This window comes from Oncorhynchus kisutch, linkage group LG13, assembly GCF_002021735.2.
Source record: "Oncorhynchus kisutch isolate 150728-3 linkage group LG13, Okis_V2, whole genome shotgun sequence".
In the NCBI taxonomy this organism is placed as follows: domain Eukaryota; kingdom Metazoa; phylum Chordata; class Actinopteri; order Salmoniformes; family Salmonidae; genus Oncorhynchus; species Oncorhynchus kisutch.
Genome location: NC_034186.2, coordinates 29,739,620 through 29,761,951, shown reverse-complemented (window position 1 = coordinate 29,761,951; position 22,332 = coordinate 29,739,620). Strand labels below are relative to the sequence as shown.

Here is a 22,332-nt window from a genome sequence, read left to right as displayed (position 1 = left end):
TACCTTCTCACAGTAATAGCCTCCAGAATCCATTGCAAGCCAGGGTGGATGAGAGAGGGATTGTGGTATCACACGAGATTTCGCAGTGCATTTTGGGGTGACTAATACTCCATTAGATTAAAGCTGCACTTAAAAATGCTTTGAATATGCTCATATTTCATCACCTCATGCATATTTCATATTTTAAAACCATCTTCCATCATTTGCATCTTTGGGTTCTGGCACTAAAACGTCTCACACAACCCTCTCCTCTCCTTTTCAGCAGTCATTTAAATGAAGAATTTTTTTTTTCATAGATGGAAGTCAACATGTACTGTACAGAAGTTTTTAAAACTCTGCACAACTCTCTTTGTGTATGATAGTTCTGACTAACTGAAATCTGGTCCACCATTTGCATTGATGTTAGCACAGTGCTCCCAGGAGCGGGTGCAGCTGTCTGTCCATGCCACGGATAAGGTGTCAGCTTCACACCTAGCATCCACACGTAGGCTTCAGTACGTCCCCAGCCTACTCACTGTTGACAGCATATTTACAAATGCTGTCAACAGGAACTTTGCAAGAACAAGAATGTCTCCTTTTGTGACCATTTTGATTTCCTGTGGGAGCAACCAGCACTCTGTAAAAGAGAGAGGATTCACCCTAACCGCAGGTGTTCCAAGATTATCTCCAGCAACATTGCAAACTGTTTTAGAGACTGACAGCCAGGGTATATTAATGCTCCAGTCCTCTCTGTGGTAATCAACAACAGAGGACATGGAAAGCAAATCACCTCCTGTAGAAATGGGAGTACGGTCAATGTAACTTAATTTATGTTTCTCTCACTCCCCTGAATACCTATGTCAATCTGACAGCTTTTGTCATCAGTAATCATGTGCCTATAAACCTGAATTACACTGTTAGCACTGAGACAATTGACCCTAGTAGGAAGCCCATTGGGAGCAGTTCACCTTGCACTATCAGCGCAAATAAGCAACCCAGAAAAGGGCAAAAATTGCCCACAATAACTTATGTAGCCTGAGAAACAAGGTTCATGAAATCAATAACTTACTAACATCAGATAACATTCATTTCCTTGCTATCGCTGAAACTCACTTGGATAATTAATTTGACACAATGGTAGCAATACATGGTTATAACATCTACAGAAAAGACAGGAATGCTAATGGGGGAGGTGTTACTGTATACACTGAGTCATATTCCTGTAGAGCTTACAGAGGATCTCATGTCATGCTGTTGAAGTATTATGGCTTCAGGTTCACCCGCTTCAACTAAAGCCTATTCTTGTGGAAAATTGCTATACACCACTGAGTGCTAACAGTCAGTATCTTGATAATGTGTGAAGTGCTTGATAGTGTATGTGATATCAACAGAGAGGTATATTTTCTGGGTGACCTAAATATTGACTCATTTTCTTCAAGCTGTTCACTCAAGAAAAAGCTTCAGACTGTAACCAGAGCCTGCGATCTGGTTCAGGTTATTATTCAACCTACCAGGGTATATATGAATGAAATCTTCCACGTGTATTGATCACATCTTTACTAATGCTGTAGAAATATGCTCTAAAGCAGTATCCACACCCATCGGATGTAGTGATCATAGTAGCCATATCTAGAAAAACCAGTTTCAAAGACTGGGCCTAAAATAGTTTATAAGCGATCATACGAGAGGTTTTGTAGTGATTCCTATGTTGAAGATGTAAAGAATATTTGCTGGTCTGTGTGTGATGATTTGCTGGTCTGCAACCAGATGCCAGAATTGACACATTTATGAAATTGCTTCTTCAATTTACTGATAAGCATGCACCCAGTGGACTGATGAGGAATTAAAACATTTTATGGTTGAGAGGGACGAGGCGAAAGTCTGGCTCCAAAGCCGATTGGCAAATTGAGAAATCATACGAGTAAACTAAACAAAAAGAAGAAGAAGTTGTACTACGAAACAAAGATAAAAGATATAAAGGATGATTAAAAAGCCTTGGAGCAGCTTAAATGACATTTTTGTCAAAAAGGCAAACTCAGCTCCATCCTTCATTTAATCAGATGGCTTATTCATCACAAACCCTCTGATATTGCCAACTACTTGAATTACTTTTTCATTGGCAAGATTAGCAAACTCTGAACCTTCATATTCCTTAATAATTGACCAAATTATGAAAGACAAGCATTGTTATTTTGAATTCTTTAAAGTGAGTGTGGAAGGGGTGTAACAATGATTGCTGTCTATCAAAAATGGCAAACCACCTGGTACTGACAACTTTGATGGAAAATGACTGAGGATGGTAACAGACTATATATTACCACTCTTATTTTCCATCTCTTCAATCTAGACCTACAGGACAGTGTGTGCCCTCAGGCCTTGAGGGAAGCACAAGTAATGCCTCTACCCAAGAATAGCAAAGCACCCTTTACTGGCTCAAACAGCTGACCCATCAGCCTGCTACTGACCTTTAGTAAACTTTTGGAAGAAGTTGTTTGACCAGATACAGTACAATGCTATTTCACAGTAAACAAATTAACAACTGACTTTCAGCACGCATATAGGGAAGCGTACTCAACACTAACACAAATGATTGATGATTGGCAGAAAGAAATTGGTATTAAGAATTTTGTGGTAGCTGTTTGTTAGACTTCAGTGCAGCTTTTGACATTATCGATCGTAATCTGCTGCTGAAAAAAACTTATGTGTTATGGCTTAACATCCTCTGCCATATCATGGAATGAGAGTTACCTACAGTATCTAACAGAACACAGAGGGTGTTTTTTAATGGAAGCTCCTCTAACGTAAACCAGGTAGAGTTGGGATACCACAAGGTAGCGATCTTGCTTGGACCCTTACTTTTTTCTATTTTTACTAATGACCTACCACTAGTCTTGAGTAAAGCCTGTGTGTCTATTTATGCTGATGACTCAACATTATACATGCCAGCTACCACAGCAAGTGAAATCACTGCAACACTTAAAGTGCTGCAGTCAGTTTTAGAATGGGTGGCTAGTAATAAGCTAATCTTTAATATATCCAAAACTAAAAGCATTGAATTTAGGACAAATGATTCGCTAAATCTTGTAGTGAATAATGTGTCATTTGAGCAAGTTGAGAAGACCGAACTGCTAGGTGTAGCCCAAGATTGTAAACTGACATGGTCAGAACATATTGATGCAAGGTAACTAAGATTCGGACAGGTCTGTCTGTAAAGCTCTGCTTTCTTGACATCACAAGCAACAAAACAAGTCCTACAGGCCATAATTTTATCACACCTGGACTATCACCCAGTTATATGGTTGTGTCACAAAAAAAGACAGGCAAATTACAGTTTGCCCTGAACAGAGCAGCACAGCTGGCCCTTAAATGTACACAGAGGGCTAATATCAATAACATGCTTGTCAATCTCTCCTGGTTCAAAGTAGAGGAAAGATTGACTGCATCACTACTTGTCTTTGTGAGAGGTAGTGGCATGTTGAAAGCACCAAATTGTCTGTTCAAACAGCTAACACACAGCTCAGACCCCCATACATACCCCACAAGAGCTCCCAAGTGGGGTCTCTTCAGTCCCAAAGTCCAGAACAGACTCTGGGAAAGGCACAGTACTATGACTACATGGAACTCTCTTCCACATCAAGTAACTTAAGCGAGCAGGAAAATCTGATTTAAAAAAAAAAACTGATAAAACAGCACCTTATGACGCGTACTTTGAAGAGAGACACACAAACACGCATACGCACACACACTGTAAAATGTTATATTTTATATTGTACATTTCTAATAATAGAGTAATAATGCAATATTATATATTGTTTTATTTATGATATAAGCTGTTTTTTTGTTGTGATGTAATTGTTTTAATCCTGTAGCTGATGGGGGATCCTAATAAATACTAAATACGTGAGAAATGGGGCCAGTGCACCTTTTAAGTCCCTTCATGTGGGTGGTTTGCATCAGGCCAAGGCCAGAGAGTGCTTGTTCTGCTAGGCAGAGCTGCAGAGTGTACAGAGTGTACAAACAGAATGCTGGGAGGATTTGAATGCATATATGAAGCAGTACAGAGGCTTTGGACAGAATCAATTGTCGGAAGCAGCAGCATAACCAATGAATACACAAGCTTTCCATCACACGAAGCAGGGTGTCAAAATCTGAAACTTTGGACTTGACAGTTCGCAGACAAGATCATAGAGAGAAGTCCTGATCAAATACTATGCCTATAAATACGTGAGATTGTACACTCCCAGGGCCCCGTCAGCTCTCCCCACTGCCAGTGGCAGTGGCAGTAATCCAACACCTAGTCACTCTCTGATCACTTCTATTCCAGCATAAGGCCCTACACCAGCCTTTCCATTAAAGCCTACATTCTTTTTCATGTTTTAGGCTAGTCAAGAATCTTATTACTCAGAAGACAGGTCTGGTACCGCCCAGTGTACTTCAGACAGCAGCAGAAGGAGGTCACTCATACTGTAACACTACTGGTATTTCTGACTAATCCACATCCACTATAAAATTATGAGGTATTCCTGGCATTGCAAGAAAACACTCACCCTAGCTCAAAGCGGTAGTTTGATTCAGTGCTGGGGGATTGGGCGGGGTGCGTGCTTGGGTGGACTCTAACGGTAAAGCTTTTGCCTGAGAGGTGAACAAGCAAAGCATGATGTCATCCATTGCAGCATGATCTCTCTCTCCCCTCCCTCCCTCACCTCAGCCTTCCCTTGAAATGTTCAGTTCACAGCCTTGCTTGTCTTGTTGTCTTGGAGCTCTGTCCTTTAAACAAGTGCTCTCTCAAGCTCTTGTCTGCACTGAGAGGAATGCCATCTTCCGTTCTTTGCTTGGGCAGTTGACATATTTTTGCTCAGAGCTTCCCCACTTGAAACCATTTATAAGCCACATTCCAGCAGCATACTGGTTTGTACTACTATAAAGTTTAATAGAAGCACTCTTCACTGGTATTGATCTTAATCAATATTGTTTCACCATCGTGTCCTTCTTTACACTGCTATTAAAACTGCATTGTTTGGTCAGTCATTGTATCCATTCTATGCAACCCCTCTCTAAAAAGACTGATGGTGATGTTTGAATCTTAAGAATCACCACTCCCTTCACGCCTGTTGCTTGGCCTCCATAATGTTAGATCCTAACTCCCATGTATGTGAGTTTGCCTCTTTAACTCTTATTTTATTTATTTTTTTACATTCCAGATATCTTCAGTGACATGTGCACAGCAGCTCTGTCTGACTCAGAGGACAATGAAACCAGTACGTGGGGAGATGTATCTCAGGAAAGTAGATAAGCATGATGGACCATTTGGCCATGAACTTCTGGAACATGCTGTTAGCCCAACTTGGTCAAGCTTCAAAGTGGGGGAGCAATTTCAGCTGCTGTGCTCAGACAGAGAAAAAGCAAGTCTGAAGTCAAGTCAATAGTGGTGTATGTGCCCTCTTGTTGCTATGCTACACTGAAAATAAGACTTTTGCTCGGCTCAGCTACTGAGATTAAAGAAAATAACTTTTACCACCATTTTGCCATGTGTCAAACCCTGTACTTGATTCGTGCTCTCAAAGATATTCTGACGTGCCTTTGATGCACACCACACTCCCTCCTGTGGCCTAATCAAGGGTGTATTCATTACGTCTTTCAACGGAAACCGTTTACTGTTTAAGAACCAAACAGAAACAAACAGAATGAAATGGGTAGAGAATTACCTGAATTTGTCCAATAGAAACTTTAGTTTTTGTTGGAAAACGTTTTGCAACAGAATAGGCATAATGAATACACCCCAGGTAACCTTTTGTGAGGAGGGTCATCCTGAACACAGTGGGCCAGGAAGTACCACCATGGAAACTGGAGATCTTTCCATCGAGGGAATGTGTTTGATCTATAGACTTAATTGGAGACAAGCTTGATTGTATTCTTACCTTTTAAAAATCCTTAAAGTTTAAATTTCTTCAAACTTTGTTTCGTCCTGCTGAATTCCTTGCCCGTTCAGTTGTTTTATAAATAACTGAGGGATTTCTCATTTTGCAAGAGATATTATTCTATTCCCTGAACAAAATAAATAGCTCTTTACTTCATCTTATGTACATACATGTTATATATTTCTTTTTTTTCACTCGTGTAAAATCTGTGTATAACTATTCTATAAATCTCAATTCCCATCTGATCATTATATAAGTATTCATGCCATCTTCTTTCAGATTCAGGCTTGTGCCTCCCCATTGGATTCATCTCAAATCTACTGTATGTCCTGGTTGGAATGTAGTGAATTCACCCATGAAATAGCATCTTATGGTTGATTATGATTACAAGCATTGAACATAGCATTGAACTTATTCTAACAATGCACTATGATTGTAATGAAAATATTCAAATTTTACTGTACAGAATATTTATTGCTATACGCTATGTTCCCAATATATAATGTTTTACTATTATGCATATTTAGGAACTAGCTAAGAGCCATCAGTGATATGACTCATATGATCCTTCAACAGTTTATCATCTGACTTTTGTATAAATATCAGTGTTTCTAAGCCATAGAATGGCGTTGAATGCCCCAGATATTATATAACATACCTGAGATTGTCTACGGCCACAGTATAGCAATCTTGTAATATAAAGAGCCTCAAAAAGCTGTATTGCTACTGCAAACATTTTTGTATTTATTTATTTGACTTTTATATCCAGGTTAGTCATTGAGAACCAATTTTTTTCTCACAATAACAACATAGTATTCAATTAACTTGTCGCATCATCTCAATGTGATTAGATCTTCTCTGAATATGACCGTCAGGGAACATTTCAACAGTGTTTTAACAATTTGGGGTGTTTTAAGAATTGGAAGACGCTGAAAGTTATCAGCACGTTCTCAAAGGGACTGAAGACAGAGGAAACTCTAGATGCAGTGTGGTAAATCCTGGTGATGGAATGTGAAGAAGAGGTCTGGACCTTTGCAAAAAATATCTAAGACGTTATGAAATTCAGCCAAAAGGCAATGAATTCCCAGAACGTAGCTGCCTTTTTAGACATGTTTTTGACTCAAGGCTGTGATTTAAGTCTGTGTTAAAATTAAATGTCATTATTTAAGGTGAAATCAGAATAAATCTGACTGTTTTTATGAACCATGCCATCTAAGTGAAGTGTAAATTATTTTTTCTGTAAAGTATATGATGAAATACATGTGTCTTGAAAGCCATTATTTATTTCTGCTCTTTTGCCAGTAATCAATGGGTTTTCAGGTAGCAGAATACAGCCAGCCCAGTACATAATTGTAATTCCCTCAGTTGGTGACTGGTGCTAAATGTTGATCTGCTTTCTTCTCCTGAGATAAAATTATATTTTAAAAACAAGCACCTAAAGTTTTAAATGCTCAAGATATCTAGTCTCTGGCACCAGTTGCATGAAAGAAATGATCAAAATAGCATTATTTATAGCACTTGAAAATGATGTCTAAAAATGTATATTCTTTCTCTCAGAATCAATCATTTTTACCAAAAACATTAACCTAAACCTGCCACTCTAAGTGCATCAACAAATTTCTTTACTTAACTGTTATGCAACATATTTTTAGATGAAAAGTTTAAAAGATGTGATCTTCTTCGTAGGCTGAATTTCCTTGCTGGTGAGTATCATATAGAGTATCATATAGATATAGATATATTTCATGTCGTTTTGCATTGCCTTTCACTATCTTTTAATTTCCATTGGCATATACACTACTAGGGCATATCTTAGCACTAGCTCCACTTCAATAAAGTGTTCCAAAAAAACTATTGTGCAGTGTCCTGGACCTTTTCATAAAGGTACTTATCACTGCAATGTGAACATTTAGTCCATCACAGCCAATCACTGCGGTAGAAATTGAGTGTGGTACAGGGAATGACAATGGCAGGGGGGTGGAGGGCAAGGAAAGGCTTTGTTGTACAATGTCTTTCAAGTTACATATGGGAATACAGGTGGAGAGAGGAGTTGACACAAAGAGCTGGAGATGTGACAGGCATACAGAAGCTGGGACTTCAGGAAAAAAGGAAAAGGAGGAAAGGGCCTTGCTTGCGCTCATCACTTTGTCCTCCAAGCTTGGTGCAGGTTTCCAGAGGCTCTGTGAAGACAAACTCTGCACCGCAGCCAGAAGGGCCTGCTGGGAGGAATTAATCATGAGCATTGGCCCCAGGAACAAACTCTCAGTGATGACACCAGGGAATCTTGGCCAGTTCAAAGAGGTAGGCATGTACTATCGGTATTTTGTCTTGAAGCCTTGTCTGGGTGCAAGTCTGAGAAAGTTGATTTGCCTGAGAGGGACTGAAATGAAAACCGTAGGTTGACGCTGTCTTGTTGCTCCACACTCCTCTTCATGTAAGCCTAGAAACAGGGGAGAGGAATAAATGATGTGCTAGCCTATCTCACTTGTGAATGTACAATGCACCTTTCTCAAATCAAATGTTATTGGTCATAAATATATTTAGCAGGTGTAGCGAAATGCTTGTGTTCCTAGCTCCAACAGTATCTAACAATTAACAACAATACATGTAAAAGTAAAAGAATGGAATTAAGAAATATATAAATATTAGGATGAGCAATGTCAGAGTGGCATTGACTAAAATACAGTAGAATAGAATACAGTATATAAATATAAAATTAGTAAAGCAGTATGTAAACATTATTAAAGTGGCTAGTGTCCCACTATTAAAGTGACCAGTGATTCCATGTCTATGAATATAGGGCAGCATCTTCTAATGTCCAGTGAATAACCAGGCGATAGCCGGCTAGTGATGGCTATTTAACAGTCTGATGGCCTTGAGATAGAAGCTGTTTTTCAGTCTTTATGTCCCAGCTTTGGTGCACATGTATTGACCTCTCCTTCCTGGTGGTAGCTGGGAGAACAGGCCGTGGCTGGGGTGGTTGATGTCCTTGATTATCTTTTTGGCCTTCCTGTGACATTGGGTGCTCCAGGTGTCGGGAGGGCAGGCAGTGTGCCCCTGGGGATGCGTTGGGCAGACCTCACCACCCTCTGGAGAGCCCTGCGGTTGCAGATGGTGGAGTTGCTGTACCAGGTGGCGATACAGCCCGACAGGATTCTCTCAATTGTGCATCTGTAAAAGTTTGTGAGGGTCTTAGGGGCCGAGCCAAATTTCTTCAGCCTCCTGAGTTTGAAGAGGCGTTGTTGCACCTTCTTCACCACACTGTCTGTGTGGGTGGACCATCAAATCAAATCAGATTGTCAATGTGTACTGTGAGGAACTTGAAGCTTTATGCAATACTTATTAACAGCACTGTAACAGTTGGCCTTTGGTTGGTTATTGGTAGTAGCCTGCCCTATTGCTGGAAACCTAGCTTCATTATTTTGGTCGACAATATTGTAGCTTGAAAAAAAGCAGAGGTATGTAATATAGACGACCATTGTCCCAAATCTCAATTAACTACAAATTGCCCATGTTTATTTTGGATTTATAATAGAAGCGGGGAATTTGAAGAATCTCTGATGAAAAGGTGTGTGGAACATCGAAGTCAACCGGTGTCCACGGCAGTGTCAGTGGGCATCGTAGTTTGAATCCACGAGCCAATCAGAAGCCCCGCAGTGCTGCTTCCGTTCAGGCTTTCCCATTCTTGTCCAATCAGATTACAGCCGCCTCGTATGCCTTGCTTTTTGAATTCAGGTTGAGCGAACTTTGTTGTCCACGGGCGTACAATGTCCCAAACAAAATGGATTATGCAGACAAACAATTAATTCCGACAACCAAAGTTAATTTCGCGTTTTCAGTATGCATTAGATAAGATTTAAACCAGGAGTTACGTAAATATTTGTTTGTTGTACCGCAAACGCATATATATTTATATATATATATTTACTTTTAGAGACAGGAATAACCTGCACATAGCAGTGTCAATTCAGTTAGCCAACCGCTAGCTGAACTGGTCGACTAGCCAGTTTACAACTGTCACCTGCGATTATTTTTTTTGTTATTTCCAAAGCTTTGGGTAAGTCCTTTGATATTTCTGTTTACTTCTCCCAGCAACCATGATTATTAAGTAGCTAGCTAACAAAATATGCACCCTTGACCTTGCTAGCAAGCATGCTCAACAAGTGAGCTCGCGTTAATTAGCTAGCTAAAGTTGTTCAGCAGGTCGCTAGCAACACGTTGGGTAATGTATATAACTACTGTTAACGTTAGCCAGCCTGCTTCGTTCAGCCTTTGACAAGTTTGTCCACTGTACGTTAACGCACACATTGTTTCTAGCTAAGTAACAGCAACAACCTTCATTAACAACTTCGGATGTATGTTACTGTATTTGTACATGGCCATGGGATATTGCTTTCAACAGAAAAAGTTCAAATCGACTGAGTACGTCTAACTTTGGGACACACTGCATAGCTAACGTTACACCGACTCCTGATGTTGTCACAATGCTAAAGTACGAATAATGTTAAATGCCAAGATAGCTACCAAAAACGCTTTAAATACCCTGCCTGAATAACGATAACTAGTTATACATTTAGAACAGCAGTTGGAAGTTAGTTAGCTAACGTTAGTGGACCAACTTCTTACTTGCTCAAACCAATTTAGACATTGCACCAATGTGCACATTGCTAACGTTAGCTAGCTAACAGTTACCAATATTCAGATAATGTATGTAACGTTAAATCTTAGAAAACAAACCAATCGTAATCATGTGCCTAGCTTGCTATCTTGATTCTAACGTTAACACTCAGATCAACTACACTCATCCAAGCTAGTTGGTTTTGTAACAGCACAGTCAGGCCTAGTTCAGACTAGAACATAACATTCGTTTCCATTTTTATTCGAAGTTTGGCAGTTGACACCTCACTCTCTCCTCAAGCTCTGACTCTCCTAACTTTTGATTGTTTGGACAGGATTGTGCCACCACCCCTGTCACACTGCCATGGCTGATAGCAGCATAGTTACTTTGGGGATGGCTCGTAGCCTGCTGGTGGACTCCTCTGTGTATGACTCCAGGTTGGCTGAGACTACTAAGGATGTATTCCTGAGTTTGGACTGTGAAGACATGGAAGGCAAGAGTTTCCCCTTCTCTCAATCAGTTGGATATTATCTTCCTTTTACCTGAGGCTGTCACTCGAAACAGGAAAGACTTCTTTCTATGATTGCTTTCACATTACCTTTGAGATTCACTGAGCCCTTAGTCCTCTGTATTCTCTTGTAGAGATGCTGCATCGTGTCGAAACCAGAGTCGTTCTTGTGGGAGAAGCTGCCAAAAATGGAGCACTTGTTAAAGCACTGCAGGTACCATGCCCTAATAGTTCTGAGCCCAGTTGTATGGGTTGTCATTGTGAAAACATTGCATTGTTTTGTTTCTTGTGATTGTTTTAAGGATAATGAGTGCATTGAGTCAGTTATTACAAATAAATGTGGGACTAATATAGCCTATATATTTAGAAGTCTAGCTTTGGCTAAGATGAGAAGAATCTCACCCAGGTTCTCCAGTTAAACTTCAGACTCTGTCCTGTCCATAGCCTTTAGAGACCCACTACTGCCAAAGCTTTCATAGTGAAGGCAGGACAGGAGACATGTCTGTGTGTGAGTCAGGGGAGGAGAGTGGGCAAATGTGATTTGTCTGTGAACGTGAAACAGCACAAGCCTAACTGCTGGAATAAAAATGGGTTCACCCTTGAGAACAACTGAAAAACATGTCATATCTGAAGAATAATCAGAATCTTGTTCGGGGTAATGCCTCTGCATCCATAAAAAAATATATTTAAAAAATCCACTGCCTCGTAAATCCATATTTGCATTTTTAGTTTTTTAAAAACAGTATCATTCAAACATGGATTTATGGTACAGAAGATAACTTAAAACATTTTTTTTTTTATTGTACAGAGGCATTATCCAGAATGAGATTGTGTTGTAATATGAGTTGGTTTGGTGTGTTTTGCAGATTGTTATAACATGCTTTAGACACATTTTCAAATTGCATTGTATTCAATGGCAAGTGATGACTCTGCAAAATGTAACAAGCAATTTTGTCTTTAACAAAATATATTTATTTAACATTTTGGGGTATCAACTACATGCACAGAACGATTGAAAATAAGGCTACGTGTGAAAATGTTTGAACTTCACCTTTAAATGATCTATTTCGTGGGACAATCTGTACATAGATAAGTGCTGCACTGTCGGCACAAACATTTCGCTACACTCGCAGTAACAACTGACTACTCAAATCAAATTTTATTGCTGCCACATCCGCCAACAGTTTAATCGGACTCAATTGACCAAAAAAAAAGTTATCCTGCTGCTTTGAACTATTAATATATCAGAAGTTTCCCCCTGGATTGCACTTGACATTTGTTTGAAGTCCTTGCCTTCTGGTTTGCAAGGACACTGGCCCCTGGTTCAGAGAATTTGTCAGTTTGGTGTCGCCAGTTTGACGTTAATGCTTAATTTTACAGGCCGTCCGAATAATGGAAGTTCCGGTGGTTAAGATTAAAGGAGGGGAACCGGGTGTTGAGGCTGGAGAGAAATTTATCAAATCTATAGTCAATATGGTATGTGTCTGTCCGGACTGGGAGTGTGTTGCATGTTTTAATGCACCAAGGGGGTGTCTTTGCATGGGCAATCACAGGGTGATTTGTGTGTAACTGCAGCAGTATCGTCACAATTACTGTTAAATGTCACAGATTTCTATTAACACCTGGTGTCCAAGCTAAATGTTTAACATAATGATCTAACACATTCACACTGTTGATTACTCTAATCCACTGTACTCTGGTGTATGGTAGTAATATGTGACCTTTTGTGTTCTTGATTAAATTTCTGCTCTTGAATGAATTTAGTGAGTTAATCAAAAACAAAATAACACCATCTGAGTGAGCCCTCGATTAATTTGATAAGGCATTTAGGAATATCATCATGGTGTGCGGCAGTGTGTGTCTGCAAATGAAGGAACGGCTTTCATGTACCTGAACTTCAATGTTCCTGTTTGCTCTAAACTCACCTAAATGTGCTTTAAATTAGTCATTCATATTGCAAAATGATATACCCCTCATAGTTTTACAATTACTCTTTTTTTTTTTTATATCAAAGAACTACTTGTGTGTCCCTGCTCTCATTAACAGTATTTTAATCTACAGGATATCAACGTGCCTTGCATAAAGACAGACAATGTCAAAGAGTTTGGAGATGGAGAAAACACAGAGTTTGAGACTGTGTTTGTGCTCACAGACTTTGCCTCGCCTGACTACAGCTACCTTTACAAACATGACAACCGGATCGTGGGCCCCCCGGTTGTTCTGCACTGTGCGGGACGAGAGGAGGTAAGGACAGGAGCAAATCACTCCTGAAATATACTCACTCAATCACTCAGGGATGGCACTCAGTGCTCAGCTATGGATCATTCCTCTCAGGTTCAAGAACTGATGTTTTGACTGTTATGGTACAATTTAGCATCTGCCTGCTACAGAAAGATGAAGTAAAACGCAGGGAAAGTTGTGCTTTGAAGTTAAATCGATTTATAGGACGGTTTTGATTGTTCCCATGAACCCTGAGAAATGCGTCACTGTTATCTTGGTCTAAGCAGAGCACGTGCTCAACACAGTCCGATTACTGCAGAAGATGAACACACCACTGGCCACAGATCACTGCACATCTCACCAGACACCGCTCTAAGATGACACTAAGTCTATGGAGGAGTAAATCACAACTCTAAAAACTGAACATGGACAAACACTGATGCAAAAGGCATGAAATATGTCCATAATATTCAGAATGAGTAATTATCTCCGGATCTCTCTCCCCTTATCTATAGAGCCTGTTAACTTAAGATGTTAAGATGTTTGTTCTGTATAACATCACATGTTTACACATGCATAGACCATACAGCTTTGCTACTGACCAGTAATGCACCCCCAAAAGATTAGAACTTGATACAAGCAGTGGAGGAATGTTTTCAGTATTAGAGATTTATGAGAACCATGTTTGTTTCCCACAGCCCCTGCCATTTTCCTCTCGTCCTTTATACTCGACCACCATGCTCAACTTGTCACTGTGTTTCACTGGTTTCCGCAGCAAAGAGGAAGTTGTAAGTGGAATGCATTCAAGCTGATTTTTGTCATTTGTTACACTACCAAGTGCCAACATGTTGTGTTTGTTTGCTATTTTGATGCTAAGAGAGATATGTTGGTGTCAAATGTCACTTTCGTTTATCCCCTGCAGAAAAACCTGGTGAATCTGGTGCATCACATGGGTGGCTCCATCCGTAAGGACTTCAGCACTAAAGTCACCCATCTCATTGCATACTCCACTCATGGCGAGAAGTACAAGGTTTGTAAAACACCCCTAACATTTCCTCCCATCTGGAAGAGCTCATGTATAAGCCTAATCCATATGATTTAGTTGTGATTTTATGCCACCAATTTTTCTGTACTTTCAACTGAAGATCTTCAAACTTAGTTTAAACTGTGCTGTTGAACTATCAAAAATCGCGGCGTGCTAATACACTCCCTCATTGGTTCTTTTAATATGTGTTTTTGATAGATTCTCCTCAGGGAGTCGCTCTTAACTCTGGATTATTTTGTTCATTACATGACATTTCACTTGCCGACTGTGAAATTGTTATTTTTATTGATTCTCTGTAGTTCTGTTTGCTTTTCTCCACACCCCATCCTTTTCTGAATTGAATGCTTAACTAGTTTCGTCATGTTTTGCTCCAGCACTTTAAACATGAAATGTAGCTTTGTTCTCTTAACAGACGGACTGAGCTGTTTTACATCGCAAGGTGTCTCACCGTTTATCAAAGTACAAGAATGAGAGCGGTTTCAATACACGTGCCGTTTTTCATCCTTAGCTTTGGAGAATAAACTTGTGACCTCTTACAGTACCGTGTGTGTGTATATATATATATATATATATATATATATATATATATATATATATATATATATATATATATATATATATATATATATATATATATACTGCTCAAAAAATAAAGGGAACACTTAAACAGCACAATGTAACTCCAAGTCAATCACACTTCTGTGAAATCAAACTGTCCACTTAGGAAGCAACACTGATTGACAATACATTTCACATGCGGTTGTTCAAATGGAATAGACAACAGGTGGAAATTATAGGCATTTAGCAAGACACCCCCAATAAAGGAGTGGTTCTGCAGGTGGTGCCCAGGCCACTTCTCAGTTCCTATGCTTCCTGGCTGATGTTTTGGTCACTTTTGAATGCTGGCGGTGCTTTCACTCTAGTGGTAGCATGAAGCGGAGTCTACAACCCACACAAGTGGCTCAGGTAGTGCAGCTCATCCAGGATGGAACATCAATGCGAGCTGTGGCAAGAAGGTTTGCTGTGTCTGTCAGCGTAGTGTCCAGAGCATGGCGGTGCTACCAGGAGACAAGTCAGTACATCAGGAGACGTGGAGGAGGCCATAGGAGGGCAACAACCCAGCAGCAGGACCGCTACCTCCGCCTTTGTGCAAGGAGGAGCAGGTGGAGCCCTGCAAAATGACCTCCAGCAGGCCACCAATGTGCATGTATCTGCTCAAACGGTCAGAAACAGACTCCATGAGGGTGGTATGAGGGCCCGACGTCCACAGGTGGGGGTTGTACTTACAACCCAACACCGTGCAGGACGTTTGGCATTTGCCAGAGAACACCAAGATTGGCAAATTCGCCACTGGCGCCCTGTGCTCTACACAGATGAAAGCAGGTTCACACTGAGCACATGTGACAGTCTGGAGACGCCGTGGAGAACGTTCTGCTGCCTGCAACATCCTCCAGCATGACCAGTTTGGCGGTGGGTCAGTCATGGTGTAGGGTGGCATTTCTTTGGGGGGCTGCACAGCCCTCCATGTGCTCGCCAGAGGTAGCCTGACTGCCATTAGGTACCGAGATGAGATCCTCAGACCCCTTGTGAGACCATATACTGGTGCGGTTGGCCCTGGGTTCCGCCTAATGCAAGACAATGCTAGACCTCATGTGGCTGGAGTGTGTCTGCAGTTCCTGCAAGAGGAAGGCATTGATGCTATGGACTGTCCCGCCCGTTCCCCAGACCTGAATTCAATTGAGCACATCTGGGACATCATGTCTCGCTCCATCCACCAACGCCACGTTGCACCACAGACTGTCCAGGAGTTGGCAGATGCTTTAGTCCAGGTCTGGGAGGAGATCCCTCAGGAGACCATCTGCCACCTCATCAGGAGCATGCCCAGGCGTTGTAGGGAGGTCATACAGGCACATGGAGGCCACACACACTACTGAGCCTCATTTTGACTTGTTTTAAGGACATTACATCAAAGTTGGATCAGCCTGTAGTGTGGTTTTCCACTTTAATTTTGAGTGTGACTCCAAATCCAGACCTCCATGGGTTGATAAATTTGATTTCCATTGATCATTTTTGTGTGATTTTGTTGTCAGCACATTCAACTATGTAAATAAAAAAGTATTTAATAAGAATATTTAATTCATTCAGATCTAGGATGTTATTTTAGTGTTCCCTTTATTTTTTTGAGCAGTGTATATATTTACAGTGCCTTGCGAAAGTATTCGGCCCCCTTGAACTTTGTGACCTTTTGCCACATTTCAGGCTTCAAACATAAAGATATAAAACTGTCTTTTTTTGTGAAGAATCAACAACAAGTGGGACACAATCATGAAGTGGAACGACCATTTATTGGATATTTCAAACTTTTTTAACAAATCAAAAACTGAAAAATTGGGCGTGCAAAATTATTCAGCCCCCTTAAGTTAATACTTTGTAGCGCCACCTTTTGCTGCGATTACAGCTGTAAGTCGCTTGGGGTATGTCTCTATCAGTTTTGCACATAGAGAGACTGACATTTTTTCCCATTCCTCCTTGCAAAACAGCTCGAGCTCAGTGAGGTTGGATGGAGAGCATTTGAACAGCAGTTTTCAGTTCTTTCTACAGATTCTCAATTGGATTCAGGTCTGGACTTTGACTTGGCCATTCTAACACCTGGATATGTTTATTTTTGAACCATTCCATTGTAGATTTTGCTTTATGTTTTGGATCATTGTCTTGTTGGAAGACAAATCTCCGTCCCAGTCTCAGGTCTTTTGCAGACTCCATCAGGTTTTCTTCCAGAATGGTCCTGTATTTGGCTCCATCCATCTTCCCATCAATTTTAACCATCTTCCCTGTCCCTGCTGAAGAAAAGCAGGCCCAAACCATGATGCTGCCACCCCCATGTTTGACAGTGGGGATGGTGTGTTCAGGGTGATGAGCTGTGTTGCTTTTACGCCAAACATAACGTTTCGCATTGTTGCCAAAAAGTTCAATTTTGGTTTCATCTGACCAGAGCACCTTCTTCCACACGTTTGGTGTGTCTCCCAGGTGGCTTGTGGCAAACTTTAAACTACACTTTTTATGGATATCTTTAAGAAATGGCTTTCTTCTTGCCACTCTTCCATAAAGGCCAGATTTGTGCAATATACGACTGATTGTTGTCCTATGGACAGAGTCTCCCACCTCAGCTGTAGATCTCTGCAGTTCATCCAGAGTGATCATGGGCCTCTTGGCTGCATCTCTGATCAGTCTTCTCCTTGTATGAGCTGAAAGTTTAGAGGGACGGCCAGGTCTTGCAGTGGTCTGATACTCCTTCCATTTCAATATTATCCCTTGCACAGTGCTCCTTGGGATGTTTAAAGCTTGGGAAATCTTTTTGTATCCAAATCTGGCTTTAAACTTCTTCACAACAGTATCTCGGACCTGCCTGGTGTGTTCCTTGTTCTTCATGATGCTCTCTGCGCTTTTAACGGACCTCTGAGACTATCACAGTGCAGGTGCATTTATACGGAGACTTGATTACACACAGGTGGATTGTATTTAACATCATTAGTCATTTAGGTCAACATTGGATCATTCAGAGATCCTCACTGAACTTCTGGAGAGAGTTTGCTGCACTGAAAGTAAAGGGGCTGAGTAATTTTGCACGCCCAATTTTTCAGTTTTTGATTTGTTAAAAAAGTTTGAAATATCCAATAAATGTCGTTCCACTTCATGATTGTGTCCCACTTGTTGATTCTTCACAAAAAAAAATACAGTTTTATATCTTTATGTTTGAAGCCTGAAATGTGGCAAAAGGTCGCAAAGTTCAAGGGGGCCGAATACTTTCGCACGGCACTGTAATTATTTATTTACACACCCATAACCACCCTATGCTGCGGTTAATGTTACAGCGGCCAGTAACCTCAATACACATTTCTAAACAATCAATCATTCTCCTAATGTGACGTGTACCTGTTTCTTGTAGCTTGCTGTGTGTATGGGCACGCCCATCCTCACCCCAACATGGATCCATAAGGCCTGGGAGCATAGAGATGATGTGTAAGTACCTCCTCATGCTCATGGACCTGATTGTGCTCTTCACATTCATGTTTGTACATCAACTTACACTATTGTATACAAAACATTAGGAACACCTTACTAATATTGAGTTGCACCCCCTTTTCCCTCAGAACAGTCTCAATTTGTCAGGGCATGGGCTGTGCAAGTGTTGGTAGCGTTCCACGGGGAAGCTGACCCATGTTGACTTCATTGCTTCTGACAGTTGTGACAAGTTGGCTAGATGTCCTTTGGGTGGTGGACAATTCTAGATACACACAGGAAACTGTTGAGCGTTAACCCAGCAGCGTTGCTGTTCTTGACACAGACCGGTGCGCCTGGCACCTACTAACATGCCCAGTTCGAAGGCACTTGCATGTTTTGTCTTGCCCGTTCACCCTCTGAATGGCACACATACACAATCCATGCCTCAATTGTCTCAAGGTTTAAAAACTCTTATTTAACCTGTCTCCTCCCTTCATCTTCACTGATTTTTAAAGTGGATTTAACAAGTAACATCAATAAGGGATCATAGCTTTCACATGGATTCACTTGGTCAGTCTGTCATGGAAAAAGCAGTTGTTCTTAATGTTTTGTATACTCTGTACATGCATAGGTTCTGACAACCACCTGTTCCTACAGTAAGTTCCATGCTGGAGATGAAGAGTTCCGCACAGAGTTCAAAGTTCCCCCCTTTCAAGACTGTGCGCTGAGCTTCCTGGGCTTCTCAGACGAAGACAAGATCAACATGGAGGAAAGGACAGTCAAACATGGTATTGGCCTGAGATCTTGCTGATTCGTTAGACCGTTTCAGTATTTTTTAAATTCTTTGATTTGTTATGTCTAGTCTTTACAAAAGCTGCTCTGCATGCACATGTTCCTCTTCAATAGAGTCCTTTTGGAGTTTCTAAAACCTTAATCCTAATGTGTTTCTCCTAGGCGGCAGCTACTTGGAGGTTGGCGATGAGAAGTGCACTCACATGGTGGTGGAGGAAAACTCTGTCAAGGAGCTGCCATTCGTCCCGTCAAAGAGACTTTATGTTGTCAAACAGGAGGTGAGCACTTCAAGAGCACTTCATCTACCACAGATGTCAGCTTACATCACTGAACCGGAGGGAGGCAGACATAAACATAAAAAACAACAACATATGAACAGTTTGTCTGACTGAAGCATACTACCTAAAATTCAGGCATTTATGCACCTCAAATTAATGCGTTTTTCTAATACGTTGGCACTATCGAGTCTTGGAAAATAAGAATTGTTGTTTTTCCAAACAGTATGTAAAATGAGTTTCTATTCAATGTGTTTAGTTGTATTGATATACTGACTTGGATGGATCAATATTTTATTTACCTTTCGACAAGGCACGTAATTTGAACAGAGAGAGTCAACACTGGTGTTCCCTGCCTTGTATCAATACTCTGTTTCTGTTTCTTTGACTGTTCAAGTGGTTCTGGGGGAGCATACAGATGGATGCCAGAGCAGGGGAGTCCATGTACTTCTATGAGAAGGTAAGTTCTGAGTCAGTCAGATATATGCAGACATCTCTACAGTGGAATGGGCACGGCTGATATTCTATACCTGTGTCGCACACATCCTCACGAGTCTCCCTCTGTGGTGCGAGTGAAGTGAGATAGGAAAATCAAAAACACTTTGTCCCAACTCAGAATCAAATAGGCTCCACAAAAATAATTTAGTTGCTGTAATATAAAGTTTTTCTGCATTTTTCAAAGTCTCTCAGCATGTAGTCTTGCAAACCATCTTAACAATTTTATCAAACTATTATATAAATCTGAGTAGTCCCAATTGTAGTTGTGTGCATGTAAATGTAGTCCGTACACTTCCACGTCACTGCTTTGCTTAATAAACTAGGTGAAATTATTGGGGTGGGGGTTTCGTCAAACTTGTTATCTCCATACACCTTCATCCGTCATGCCCATGTTTCTGCTACTCTCCTACTCTCAGATGGAAAGTCCTGTGATGAAGAAGGCTGTGTCCCTGCTGTCCCTCAACACACCAAACAGTAACCGGAAGAGGAGGCGTCTGAGGGACACTCTGGCCCAGCTCACCAAGGAGACGGAGATCTCCCCCTTCCCTCCCCCCCGCAAGAGGCCTTCTGCCGAGCACTCCCTGTCCATTGGTTCTCTGCTGGACATCTCCAACACCCCAGAGACCTGCAAGGCCCTGGCAGGTGAGAGGAGCCATAGTCACTCATAATCAGCCAGACGTCATGTCACAGTTCTGGGAACACTTTGACGGTTGTTAATAAGCCCCTCTGTCCTCGTTAAAAGTTATTGCAGGCAAAAAGAGACAGGGTTTATAGCATAATTAGGGTCTCACGTCAGTTGTAATCAGGGCCCTGTCATAGACTGTGGGGACAGTCACTGCTGGTTGCAGAGGGAGGCAGGAAGAAGCAACACGCTCTGCTATTCTGTTTGAACCCCCCCCCACCCCCCCAAATGAGACTGAACACCCTGTCTTTCAGAGAACAGTGTAGAGCGCAGCAGGCGTATGAGTGTATGTGCTGAGACCAGCAGGCAGAGGAGGATGAGGAGTGCCAGAGAGAGGAGTAGGGGGGCAGACCAAGAGTGGACCTTCCACTGCACTAGCACCCCTACCCTTCAGCAGGAGACCGGCATACTAGAGGGCCTCCCATGCCCCCAGCCGGCCCAGGCCACAGAGACTGAGGAGGCTTCATGGATGGACTCGTCCCAGGAGTCACTCTATCTTAGCGCAGGCCAGGAGAAGACAGGTCACTCAGTTGAATGGTCACTGTGATGGAATCTGATTTTACATTATATTAGAAACTGAATACGTTTTTTTTTTTTTTTGCGCTGTCTTGCTGATCAAAGAGGTACAAGAGGAAGAATAGTAGATTGTTAAAGCTCAGAGTTGATTTGAGGGTAAGATGATATGAAATACACTTGTTGCCTTCTCAAACGATTCTCGGTAGCTAAGACAAAAGCCCAACGCTTCCACAGAGTAGCTCTCACTTTGCATGTCAGACAATATACTCTTATTTCCTCAACTATGAGACGTACAGAAGTTCTGGATTGTGTGTTGTCGAAGAAAACATGTTTTTCTCCACTGTCTCAATCAATATTCACTTCTTGACTCTCTCTGGCACTTTCCCAGAACACTCCCGGCTGTCGAAGAGCTCTACACCTGCTGTCCTGAAGCAGTCTGCAAGATGGCAGGTCTCCAAGGAGTTATACCAGACAGAGAGCAACTATGTGGATATTCTCACCACAGTCATGCAGGTTTGTTGTTGTTGCTGCTGCTGTGGACATGGGTTCACATAACACCACCGGGGATGCTAGGGTCCTTATCAGGCTGTCCCACCGGTGCCTGAGTCCAGTGACCAGTGGGGGAGAAAATGAATAGGATTATGAGCGTCAGGACTGTCAGCAAGGAAGGCAGGCTCCCACTCACACCACTCACTCTGTTGCTCATCGATCCAAGCCTCAGGCCTTTCCTTGTCTCATTGCTCCCACTTTGGCAGCTCTCCATCTCTCTCTGCTTGCTATAGCATTACTATGATACCAGTAGAATGGAATGTCCTCGCTCACTCTCTCTGGTTAAGCAAACATCACTATGCCAAAAATAATGTGCTCACTCACCCCTATGAAGTAACCAGTAGTATTATGTCCTCTGCCCCATGTCCACTACACCATGCAAGCTCAGATGAGACAGATGGCAATCTTCACATCAAATGGTCTTTAACACTGACTGCTGACAGGTCGACCTCATGTCCACTGCCTTCTGAAGTTCGCCGATAAGCTGATCTGCCAAGAGTGGGCTTGAATACTAATTTTCCATTATGATTCACACATGTTGGGAGCTCGTTAAAATGTGTTTTTATTAGAACAAATTGTAATTAAAAGCCATTTAGAGCCTCTTTTCATACCTTTTACAGGGAAAGCTGAATATAGCTTGGCTAGATCACAGGAATTTTAATGGGATTAATTCCTGGTAGGTGATTAGATTAAAGACCTATTGTTTGGGTGTTTTCTAAGTCTTTGATTA

At 41.4% G+C, this 22,332-nt stretch overlaps 2 protein-coding genes across 16 annotated transcripts in view; both read left to right on the top strand.

The window, feature by feature from the left end:
* mcf2l2 (MCF.2 cell line derived transforming sequence-like 2) overlaps positions 1-7,108 on the top strand; it is a 126,624-nt gene extending 119,516 nt beyond the window's left edge. For 7 of the 11 annotated variants that reach the window (XM_020499167.2, XM_031785965.1, XM_031785963.1 and 4 more), the window contains 2 exons: positions 4,360-4,457; positions 5,181-7,108. In XM_020499167.2, the coding sequence (XP_020354756.1) occupies positions 4,360-4,457; positions 5,181-5,272 (190 nt within the window). In that variant the 3' untranslated portion in view covers positions 5,273-7,108. The remainder of the gene's footprint in view (positions 1-4,359; positions 4,458-5,180) is intronic. The other 4 variants (XM_031785967.1, XM_031785966.1, XM_031785964.1 and 1 more) reach the window with 1 other exon arrangement.
* Positions 7,109-9,488: 2,380 nt separating this feature from the next.
* The window catches only part of ect2 (epithelial cell transforming 2), a 34,358-nt gene continuing 21,514 nt past the window's right edge, over positions 9,489-22,332 (top strand). Inside the window, exons 1-13 of one of the 5 annotated variants that reach the window (XM_020499172.2) lie at positions 9,489-9,954; positions 10,850-11,008; positions 11,158-11,237; positions 12,404-12,499; positions 13,085-13,267; positions 13,942-14,031; positions 14,166-14,273; positions 18,235-18,308; positions 18,948-19,078; positions 19,245-19,360; positions 19,755-19,817; positions 20,272-20,497; positions 21,442-21,566. In XM_020499172.2, the coding sequence (XP_020354761.1) occupies positions 10,879-11,008; positions 11,158-11,237; positions 12,404-12,499; positions 13,085-13,267; positions 13,942-14,031; positions 14,166-14,273; positions 18,235-18,308; positions 18,948-19,078; positions 19,245-19,360; positions 19,755-19,817; positions 20,272-20,497; positions 21,442-21,566 (1,422 nt within the window). In that variant the 5' untranslated portion in view covers positions 9,489-9,954; positions 10,850-10,878. Of the gene's footprint in view, positions 9,955-10,849; positions 11,009-11,157; positions 11,238-12,403; positions 12,500-13,084; positions 13,268-13,941; positions 14,032-14,165; positions 14,274-18,234; positions 18,309-18,947; positions 19,079-19,244; positions 19,361-19,754; positions 19,818-20,271; positions 20,498-21,441; positions 21,567-22,332 lie in introns of those variants that run through there. The other 4 variants (XM_020499174.2, XM_020499173.2, XM_020499175.2 and 1 more) reach the window with 4 other exon arrangements.